The sequence below is a fragment of the Cynocephalus volans genome, chromosome 4, assembly GCF_027409185.1.
Source record: "Cynocephalus volans isolate mCynVol1 chromosome 4, mCynVol1.pri, whole genome shotgun sequence".
Taxonomy (NCBI): Eukaryota; Metazoa; Chordata; class Mammalia; order Dermoptera; family Cynocephalidae; genus Cynocephalus; species Cynocephalus volans.
In genome coordinates, this window is record NC_084463.1 from 120,133,106 (window position 1) to 120,145,146 (window position 12,041).

General features: G+C 32.1%; 1 protein-coding gene across 4 annotated transcripts in view; it reads left to right on the plus strand.

The window, feature by feature from the left end:
- PRMT3 (protein arginine methyltransferase 3) overlaps positions 1-12,041 on the plus strand; it is a 136,801-nt gene that overhangs the window by 42,708 nt on the left and 82,052 nt on the right. For all 4 annotated transcript variants that reach the window (XM_063093687.1, XM_063093688.1, XM_063093689.1 and 1 more), the window contains one exon: positions 4,486-4,585. In XM_063093687.1, coding sequence (XP_062949757.1) covers positions 4,486-4,585 — 100 coding nt within the window. The remainder of the gene's footprint in view (positions 1-4,485; positions 4,586-12,041) is intronic.

The window sequence follows — 12,041 nt, forward strand, 5'->3', positions numbered from 1 at the left end:
ATTGTCAGACTAGATAAAAACTAAGACTTGGCTATTTTCTTTTTTCAAAAATTCCAGTTTAATTATGAGAACACCATAGGATAAAAGTAAAAGAATGGGAAAAAATATATAAACATGGATCATTTAAAGCTATATTTATATCACTTGTGTGTGAAATGGAATATAGAAGACCTAAACACACTAACAACTTGACCTAATTGACATTTAAGTAACACTTTACCCAAAGACAGCTGAATCATATTTTTTAAAGTGCACATAAAACATTCATCAAAATAGACTACATGTGGGGCAATAAAAGTAGTCTCAATAAATTTGAAAATATTTAAATCTTACAGACTAAGCTTCTGGCCCACTGAAATTAAATTGCATATCAATAATAGATATCTGGAATATCCCCAAACACTTGGCAATTAAATAGAACACTTCTAAACAACCTATGGGTCAAAAAATAAATTGCAATGGAAATGAATTTAGAAAATATTTTGGAATGAATTAAAATGAAAGCACAGTGTTATTAGAATTTGTGGTATGTAGCTAAAGCTGTGCTTAGAAGGAAATTACAAGTTTTAAATGCTTATATCAGAAAAGAAGAAAGATTTAAAATCTATAATTTAAGCTTCCATCTTAAGATGCTAGAGAATGCCAAATATACCCAAGTAAGTAGAAGAAAGGAAATAAAGATAAATAGCAGAAATCAATGAAATACAAAACAAAAACAGTAGAGAAAATGAATGAAAAGAAAGTTTTTGTTAAAAAAATAATAAAATTAATAAACCTCTAACTAGAAGAAAACAGAAGATAGAAATTATTAATATTAGGAATGAAAGGGCCATCTGCTACAGATTAAAGGGATAATATGGGAATATTATGACCATCTTTATGCCAGTAAATATGACAATTTAGGTAAAATGGAAAAATACTTTGAAAAATAAAAGTTAAAACTGATTGAAGAAAAAAATCTACTACAAAATCTTAATATTCATAGATCTAGTAAAGAAAGTGAGGTGGTAATTATAAACTTTCCCATAAATTAAACTCCAGGATCACTCAGGTAGTAAATTTCTTCCAACATTTAATAAAGAAATAATGTTACTCTTTTAAAATATATTAAATAGAATAGAATCCTTCTCAACACTTAATGAGGAGAGCATTATAATGATATCAAAAGATATTTCAAGAAAGTAAACAACAGACCAATATTCCTCATGAACATAGAGGGGAAACATCCTTAAAAAACATAAGCAACTTGAATCTGACAATACACCAAAAGGGTAACAAACTGTGACCAAGTGGGGTTTATTCAAGAAAGGCAAAACAGGTTTTACTTGTAAAAATCAATGTAACTCACCATACAGGTTAAGCATCTCTAATCCGAAAGTCTAAAATCCAGAATGCTCCAAAATCTGAAACTTTTTGAGCACCAACATGATGCTGAAAGAAAATGCTCATTGGAGTGTTAGAGATTTCAGATTTTCAGATTAGAGAAACTCAGCTGGTGAGTATAATGTAAATATTCAAAAATCCAAAAAGTCCAAAATCTAAAACACTTCTGGTCCCAAACATTTTGGATAAGCGATACTCATCGTGTATTGACAGAATAAAAAAGAAAAACCACATAGTCATCTTAATAGATACAGAAAAACTATTTGTAAAAATTTAAGTCATTCATAAGAAAAATTCTCAGCAAACTAGGAAAGAAGGAATCTTTCTCTCCCAATAAAGAGCATCTATAAAAGACTACAGATAATGTCATGTTTAATAATAATTAATATATGCTTTCTCCCTAAAATTAGGAACAAAACAGGATGTCCACTCTTACCACTTCTATTCAACATTGTACTGGAGGATCTGACAAATTCTGTGGATCTGACAAATTCTATAAACCAAGAAAAGGAGATAAAAGACAAACCGATTTGAAGGAAGAAGTAAAACTGTCATTATTCCCAGATGATATCATCATGTGCATGTAAAATCCTAAGGAATCTATAAAATAGGCACTAAAATTGTGCTAAAACTACAACCTTTATCACAGTTATGGAATTCAAAGTCAAAATATGAAAATCAATTATATTTTTATAAGTGCCACAAACAACTAAAATTGAAACTTAAAATCTATAGTGTTTATAATACACCATAAACCATCAAATATTTAGGGTTATATTTTACAAAATATGTAAAGACATGAACACTAAAAAGTGCAAGACATTACCAAGAGCCAATTCAAAATTCATATGGGAACACAGATGACCAAAATAGCGAAAAGAGTTTTTTAAAAGAAGGATAAATTTGAAGCACTTATGCTATCAGATTTCATGATTTAATTTAAAACTGTAGTAATCAAGAAAGTGTTGTATTGGCATAAGGATACACATTTAAATCTTAGGATAGACTCAAAGGTCCAAAAATAAACCTTCACAGATATGGTTGTTTTTTGACAGTGATGCCAAAGTAATTCCATGAAATGTTAGTGATAATTTTTCCAAAAAAGTTGAGCCTATCACTAGTGATAGTCTTTCCAACAACATTTTTTCAGCACCTTATTGGTAAGTATTGATTATAGAAAAAAATGAACGTGATACCATATGGAAAAATTAACTGAAAGTGGAAACTAAAAACTTTAGAAGAAAATATAGGTGTAGACAAAGATTTCTTAGGTATGTCACTGAAAGCATGAAGTATAAAAGAAAAAAAAAAACTGATCTTTAAAAACCTTAGCTCTTCAAAACATACCATTAAGAAAATGAAAAACCAAGCAACGGTATGATATAAATGTTCACTATACATAAATCTGACATGGTTTCTATCCAGAATATGTAAAGAACTCTTAAAATTTAGTAATAAGAATACAGCTGACCTGATGTTTAAAATGGGCAAAAGATATGGAAATATGGCCAATGAACACATAAATGCTTGGTCATTAGGAAAGTGCAATTTAAAACTACAGTGAGATCTTGCTATACAGTTAAAATTTAAAAGATCGACAATAGTTGGTGTTGAAAAGAATGCGAAGTAACAGGAATGCACATACATTGTTGACAGGAATGTAAAATTGTATATGCATTTTGTAAAACAAATTGGCAATTTCTTAAAATCTTAGATATATGCTACTGTTTGACCAAGCAATCTAAATGTACACAAATAAGCCTTATTTATTATAGCACAAATCTAGAAAAAGTCCAGATTTCTATTCACAGTTGTGTGAATAAACAAAATTGTGGTTTATTCATTCAGTGGAATAACTCAACAATAATAAGGAATGAACTACTGATATATACAAAAACATGTATGAATCTAGAAAGTATCATGCTTATCAAAAGAAACCAGGAACAATAGGGCACATTCAGTATGATTCCATTAGTATGAAACTCTACAAAATATAAGTCTGATACATAGTGAAAGAAAGTCAGTTGGTTGCTTGCGGATGGGAGGATTTTCTGGAAAGGGGCACTCATGAACCTTTTTCGGGGAGATGGAAATATTCTGTATGTTGATGATGATGGTGGTCACGCAAGTATTTGTGTTTTACAAAATTCAACGAAGTTAATCCTTAAAATGGATGCACTAATTGTATGTAAATAATACCTTGATGAATTTTGGGGGGAAAAATCTCTCTTTTGATGCAGCAAAAAATCCTCCAAAATTAAAATGTACATTCTTCAAGGATTGAGAATCTGTTAATTTAATCAGATATGAACTTAATCAGCATCTTATTTTTAGCTTTCTGAAACTATGTTTTTAATTTTTTTGTTTGTTTCAAATTGCAAAAGAAGGGGATTTTGAAAAATATGTGCTAATCTCATGATGAAGATTGTAAAAAGATCTAATGAATACCATTGGGCAAGGTTAAATAATTTGTAATTGGGGTGGGATTTCAAGTTTTGTACATTCTGTTCATGATAATATCATTATATAGTGTTTCAGATGTATGCATAGCCTTCATAAAGATTTGATCCTCAATAATATTCCTGTGAAGTAAATAGGGCAGGTACTGTCATTCTCTTTTACATGTGAACATACAGGCTCAGTGAGTTTTTTCAAAAAAATATTTGGTAAATATCATATAGTTTGACAAGTGCTAGAGGAGCTGGGATTTAAAATAAAGGCTTCCGTCATTTAATTCTCTCACCACTGTGACACACTCCTTCCTTTTAAACCACACTTTTGTTGTCTGTCTGGTCTCCAGTCCCCTACCTCCCCCTTTAAAAAAAAAAAAAATGTAACTTTATTGACATGTATTCTTGATAAAATTCAGATTTCTTTTCAGGTTGAAGTTTTAGATATTGGTTCAGTGTATTGCCGTGTTGGTCAGAAGAATTCTTGAGTATCCATGGAGTGAACAGAAAATAATTATCATGCCCAGGGGATAAACTTTAAACATTCTTTTTTGTTTCAAAAGACAGTATGAAATGTCAACAGAAAGTTATGTATTTTGACAAGCTTTGAGAATTTTTTTTACATACTAGTCTAATTTATTATAATTTTCAGACTAAATAAACTTGAAGATACTATTATACTAATTAAAGGAAAGATTGAAGAAGTTCATCTTCCTGTAGAAAAAGTGGATGTTATTATATCTGAGTGGATGGTAAGTATTTACAGAAAAAAACTCTTTTCATTGGTAATATTAAAAAAAAAAATTAAAGCAATGAATAAGGTAGTTTTTCTGTGTTTAATTATATTTGATGAATGACAGAAAGGTGGCGTTATTTAAAATAGCTACAATCTTTTTGTGGTGGTTTATTCTGAAGTTGCATTTATCTATTGCTTAATTATAATGTTTTCAAAAAATAGTAAATTATCTTTTTTGCCTTTAAAATCATAATAAAAAAATTATTTTTCTTTTCTACTTTCTAAATTTGTAGAGACCTAAGTGTTAGCATGAAAGCCTCCAAAGACTAAGAACTATTTTATCGAAATTAACTTGATATCGCCACTATTACCATTATACTGAATATCCTATCTTTCTGATCTGTTACGCCATGTAATCAGTGTCCTTTATCATATAAAATAGAATTTATTGCTCATTAAAATAATAAAATTAAGGTTTGTTATATAGCTTCATAGTTTTCTGTTGAAATCTTGAGTCAAGGCAGAATATTTACTTATTTTAAAATGTATGTAAAGTGAAATTCATGGTATTTGACTTACTGATAATGCCAGTTTGATGAAGATAAGCTAGTATTTCTCCATAGACAAAGATTTCTTAACCATTTGGAAAGTTTAAGTATTTTGTTTAAAGCTCTGTTTGATAGATATATTATTATTAAATGAATTTATCAAAAAAAATTAAAAACAATGAACTTTGCTTTACACTTTTCTGTAAATTTTGAATAACGTAGTAGCAATTCTAGTAAAATAGCAGAAATTTCAGGGAGTTTTTGAAATAATCAGATTTAGCATACTAGCGAGTTCTAATCTAGAGCCAATGATAGTCACTCTTTTTGGTAGTTAATCTTTTGTATGTGAAACAGTGCATTTCTTTTTAAATGCTAGATTAGCTTTTAACAATTCTTAATCACAGTATTATTATTCTCAAACTAAAAAATTTGTATCAGCACTCTATTTCTCTTAATGAATTGAATAGGAAGGTATGAATTTCGTCATCTGTTATTAAAAATCTAACATTTCTTTAAAGACTATGAAAAGATGCTTTGGAGAAAGTACATTTGAAACCTTTACTTGGAAACAGTATTAAGAAGTTTATGCTGAATGTTGGTTGACATGATCATCATTTCTTTAGGGATTATTTTATTTTTCTTAGAAAATACATCTTTTAAATTACTTCAGATTAGACTTCATAGGCAAACTAAAAGACAGACTTGACTAAACTTGCTATTATCTCAGTTGAACTTATTTACAGATCTGATTATAGTAACTGGTTAGAAAGTTCTTATACTTCTAGACACTGTTGTAGGAGTTTTCATTTCAAAATCTGAAAGATGATCTGGAAGTATTAATATGCAGTTGAAGTCTTAGAGCCAGCTGGTATAATACCTGAAATGAGAAATTAGCTGGATCGAGTGAATTTATGAGATTGTCTTTATAATGTGAACTTTATGTAAAGTTGTGCTGGTCTTGAGCTTCTTTGCCCTCAGGTCCATTTTGTACCCTTCTGCTTTCTTCTTTACTGAAGGAGGGCTAACCCTGCAGGCTCCCTTTCCCAGGCTTCCGTGCCCACTGACTTCCACTGGGTTTGAGGAACCCAATGGGAATAATAGGAGATTTAAGGAAGGGAAAAGCCAGATCATTTCTTCCCTTCTCACTTTACCTCTCTCTAGTGGTGTTGTTGGCAAAAGCTGTTTCTTTTGTGGCTCCAGTTCCCACTGGACAGGCCTGCCATAGTTCCAGCATCCACTGTGCCACCCTGGCCTTGGGCTCTAGTAGCAGATCTTCTAGGCATTACTAGTGTCTAGTTGTCTCACTCGCCTCTTGGTGACTTCTCATATCTTTTATTCTCTGTGTAACCAACTTTCTGCATTAATTTTCCTCTATTTTCAATAGTCTGTGGTTTCTGTCCTCCTTGTTAAGATTCTAACTACAATAAAGAACACCTTATACTTTAGAGGGTTGGTCAGATATGATCTCTGCCTTTATCAGGAAGGCACTGCAACACAAACAATACTGAGTCACTGGAGCCTGAGATGAAAAGAGCCAAGTGACTCAGTTTGGAAGCCAAGTTGTTTAGAAGCCAAGGTGCTTATGGAAGTGGTTCACTAAGGGAAACAAAATCAGTATGTCCAGGAAGTGATAACTAAGAACTTTCCTACTCCGTAAGCATTAAGTGGAGTTGAAGTTTAGTACTAAATGCTCTATGTGGACCATTAGGAACTGTAGTTTATGGCAGTTATTCTGTGGCATTTAACTCTGAATGGCCTTATTTCTTTTGCACTTAAGGCTTTAAGAAGGCTCATGCTAAAATATTTTGAGTCATCTTTGTGGACTAGAAATATCAGTTGTGGTGTCTTCTAAATCCTACAAGTCCTGTTCCACCTTGGTACTTGCATTAGCATTTCTGACCTGAGAAGCTGGAATATACTAATTACATAATTAAACAAGAGGCAGATATGCTTTCTAAAATTAGTTCAACAATTTTCAGACATTCATACTTTGGCTGAAACAATGAACAATTGGTAAATAACGGAATGAGTATTTTAAATCTACAGCCACATTTTCATGAGCCAGCATTTTAAAATTAAAATATATTGCATAGAGTCCTCTGTCTTTGAAAGAATTTTTTTTTTTTTTTTGGCAGCTGGCCAGTACAGGGATCCAAACCCATAACCATGGTGTTATAACATCATGCTCTAACCAACTGAGCTGGTTAGCCAGCTTAAGCATACATTTTTTTTTTCTTTTTAGAAGTATTTTCAACAAGGAAGTACAAAAAAGAATATACCCTACAGAATTGGGCACAGATGTTTATTGCACTTGTAATCTAGTATAACAATGTAGACATCATATCTTGCAGAGTCATGCATCTGTTTCTTTTTTCTGTGGTCCACTAACTGTTCTATGGCATAATCTAGATATGTTTTTTGTCTGCAGCTGTTTATGAATCTTGCTCTTATTTTAGAAGATTGTTCTAGATAAGGATGTAATTTTGAAAGCTAAATCATTGCTGTTCGCATGTTATTTAATAAACTATCTCTTGCTTTTTAGATTAATGAATTCCCAGATTTAGGCTTGTCTTTAATTTTACATTTTCATTTTTATTTTTATTTTAAGAGAATTTCTCTTTTTACTGTATATATTTAAGGTGTACAACCTGATTTTGATATATGTAGTGAAATGAGTACTACCATCAAACAAATTAACATGTCCATCATCTCACTTAATTACCTGTGTGTGTGTGTGTGTGTGTGGTAAGAACACCTAAAATGTACTGTCTTAGCACATTTCCAGTATACAATACAATATTACTAAGTATAGTCATCATGCTGTACATTTTCATTTTTACTGAGTGGAATTTCTTTTTGACAAAATTATTTTCAGTTAAATATAAACAGCTTAATCCGTGGGAGTTGTTAATATTTATGCCTTTGTGTATGTGTTCTCATTTTTCACATCTTACTCTATTGATAGAAGTTCCTGTTTTGAGAGCTATTCTTTTGACTTTTTATTTCTTTTTATTTTTTAAGTATTTATTATTACTATTATTATTATTATTTTACATTCTAAGATGTTGTGGAGCTGTTGGGGAAGAGGGGGAAAAAGAAAAGGGGTGGGAGATAGGGTGGGAGGAGGGAGAAGGAGGGGAGCATGATCTAGGTCCATGGCCCCCCCCCCCCCCCCCCCCCCCCCCCGCCTCATTCCAGCAGGGGGTCCCAGAGGGCTTCAGGTGGTGGTTAGGTCATGGCTGGGCTGGATGAGGACTTCAGGGGGGCGTGGCTGAAGCCCTTGCCCCCCACCACCCTGGCTCAGGAGCCTGGAGCACTTCTGATGGCAACCTGGTAGTGATCACTGGGTTGGATGTGGACATGTGACTTCTTATTTCTGATTGACTAATAAAACTTCAAAATAAGCATCCCTAATTCTGACCCAGCAAGCCAAATTGAATCATTTGGTATTACTACATTCCATTTATGTTTTCAGCATGACCTTACAAGTTTATAGATAAGATCCCGGCAATATATGATGTAGTTGCCAGAGGTGATTTTTGTTTGTACCTACATTATTTTCTGTCATCAGGACCATCAGCAAAATTACGCATTAGGTGAACTTTATGTTTCATTGTCATGATCACTCATGATATACATTCACATTGCTTAAAGTCCCTTGTAATTTTTCTATTTAGGCTTGCTTTTTTACAGAAGAGGCCTAAAATTTTCTCTTTCCTCAAATATTCTTGGATTTGTTCTTGAAATTTAACAATTGATTTTCATATCACATCTTCACCAGAACAGGTGTATCTGCAGGTGCATGCACGTGTATACCCACACTCAAATTGATGGAATGTCCTTTATTCATATTTAATACTCTTGTTGTAAATGGCTTTTTAGGATTTTATAGCCTTTATCACTTAGAAAATACAGGTCATGGTGTGGCTTGTCAGCATTTCAAGAAACTGGTCATGAAGTCTTTCATAGGTCACATTTTAAGCCATTGAGTGTTGAAATGTTTTTGTTGTTTTTAGTTTGTTCTGGCAATGAAGCCATGCCATTTTAGCCAAATGTCATGACGATAGGAGGGCTTTTCTGATCTATTCTTTGCTTTAAATAGTAGGAACTCTAATATTTTTCCTCTTTCACATGTATTACTCTGAAATTTTTAAGCAAGATAAAATTGTGCATGTTTAGTATGGACTGTTTACTAAAATATTTGCTGAAATAATCTCACATGTCCAGTGGTTCAAGGTTAGGAAATATAAGACATACTTCCCCCCAACTCTATACCTTTTGCCATTTTTTCCTTGTATTTCTTATTATTTTGCTCCATTAGAGAAAAAGACATCTTTTCACTGCAGGACGTCTTCTATTAAAAAAAAAAAAAAAAATCAATAATGAAAGTTATATAAGATTAACTGTAAAAATTGTTTTTTGATGGCAAAGGTTATTGTTGTTGTCATGCCTTTTATTCCTACTTTTATAGTCATGTTTCTGTTCGTGTATTTTTGGCAGATATACTTTGCTGCTTAATGGAAGTTAATGATGATAAGGAGAGCAAAATATGGGTTAACAAATTGCCTTATTTCTTAAAGTGTTTACTTTCCATGTCTGCTAAACTCCTAGTAATTAAGACTCATTTCATGTATCACATCCTCTACGAAGCTATGCTTCTTTGCTCCTTGAAGACATATAAAATCCCTCTTTTTCCTGAGTACCCTTTCAGTTTAAGCTCTTATTACAGTTTTTCATATTGTATTATAATTAATTTTTATTAACCTCTTTCCATTCTTCAGAGACTGTGGACTGTGACTGACTGGGTATGGCCAGATTCTACCACAAGACTTATTGGCATTAGTAAATGATGAGGGAATGTGCATCATAAGAGAACTTTCCGAAACAGAAATTCACCGGCCACAGACATGATATCATTTATAATTTTCTGTACAGCACATGAAGGCAGGGAGGTGGTATGTGACAGGGTTGAGAATGGTGCTCCAAAGTCAAACTGGGATTGTTGGCCCTGTTTTGCCACTGTTTAGATTTGTTACCTTGGACAAGGTACTGAATCTCTCTGTGCCTCAGTTTCCTTCTGTATGAGATGAAGGTAATAGTAATACCTACTTCAGATGGCTTTTGTGAAGATTAAATGAGTTAGTACATGTAAATTTCTTAGACTGGTTTCTGGCACTATTATTCAGTTTTGGAAGTTATACAAACTTAAGTACTCTATAATTAGTGAATGAACTTCTACACTAGGTTATTTAGTAAAGAAAAGTTGAAAATGATAATATATGTGAAGTAAAAAAGATTAATTCTTGTGGGAGGAACATTCTTAGGCCTTCTCCCTTTTATAGCCCTTTGTAAAAAACGAAGATCCTCTGTTTCCGTGTCTAGCATTTACTAATTGATCCTGCCTATAATTTGTGCAAAGAAGTATGAAAATTAGCTGATGGATGAGGTTAATTGGGGTCAGGAATATTCTTAGTATTTTTCTTAACATTAGCTGAATTAATATGTATTATGTATATTTTGAGCAAAATTCTCAGTTTGCTGCCCTGTAAACAGTTTTTTGACAATACTGACAACACCTAATAATTTTGGATAATGTACAAAATATGTTTTTCACAGTAATATTTTTGAATACTATAAAAACAGGGAAGGGGCTGGACAGTTAGCTGGTTACAGCGCAGCCTTATAACCCCAAGGTCACAGGTTTGGATCCCCATACTGGCCAGCTGACCAAAAAAATACAAATTAACAGGGGGATATTTATAGTATTTGAACAATGAAAGGAAAATTGTGGTTGATGAGAGTATTTTGTCATAGATATGCTGACTGCTGAATTGAGAATAAAATGAAGGAAAAGACGATAAAAATATAATTAAGAATAGGCCCCTTATGCATAATTATTTCAGTTTTAGAATCTTCACTTTTGTTTTTCAGTGCTCTGAACCACTCTCAAGTCTCTCCTTTATTTAATTTTAACATTTGTTTCAATTAGAATTCAGATCACACTTTGAAGCCATTTTATTTCTTGCTTTAGCAAGGAGAGTGTTTACTAAGATTAGAATCTTAGTATCTATAGGAAAAATTTAGCCAACCCTTTGAGATGTACTTAGAGTGGACCTCAGGATGTTTTATAGGTTGCAGGTGCAGTAAAAAGTATAGTAAAATGAATCTTAGGTAAATGCACTTTTTTTTCCTATGACTGAAACCAAATCTAAGTGAAAATATTTAGTACTTCACAGAAAGTTATTTATATTGAAAGAATTGTGTTATGGGTAAATTTTTGCTTTTGAGATGCAATATTTTATATCTTTTCCATCAAATTTCTGAAAGTTGCCTTTGCCAAGAGATTCAGTGCATTGTTTATGATTGACTGAATTGGATTTAATCGTTTTTTGACCCTCCATAATCCCCTTTGCCATGTTACATCTTAGCTGTGCTTTAAGTCCTGTTTGAATTGCTTTTTTAAGTAATTGTTTTGTTCAATAAGTTACAAATTATTCTAATTATAAAGAGAAAAGGTATGTTATTCAAGAACATGAATTAACTGACTATAAAAATTTTTCAATTAAGCCCTCAGAATATGAATTTGTAAATTTTTATTTCGAACTCTAAAAATTGTATAACAGTTTATAAATAATTTGTCAATAATACTATTTACTGTTACCTGTAAAAGTAAGTAAGTGAGTGAAAGTAAGCTCCTTAATTTACAGTTTAAATTTGTAGATAGGTAAGCACTTATTACAGACACATGTATGTGCTTATGTAAACTGAAGTAGGCTCAGTCATAATTATTGAAATAATTAGTGTGAAGTGGTTCTACGTAAAAATTATCCATGGACAGATATTTGATTCACAAGCCTTGAGTAAGCATGAAAACTCCACCAATTTGTGATAAATAAAACTTGCTCCTGTGCTCCTCCAATCATG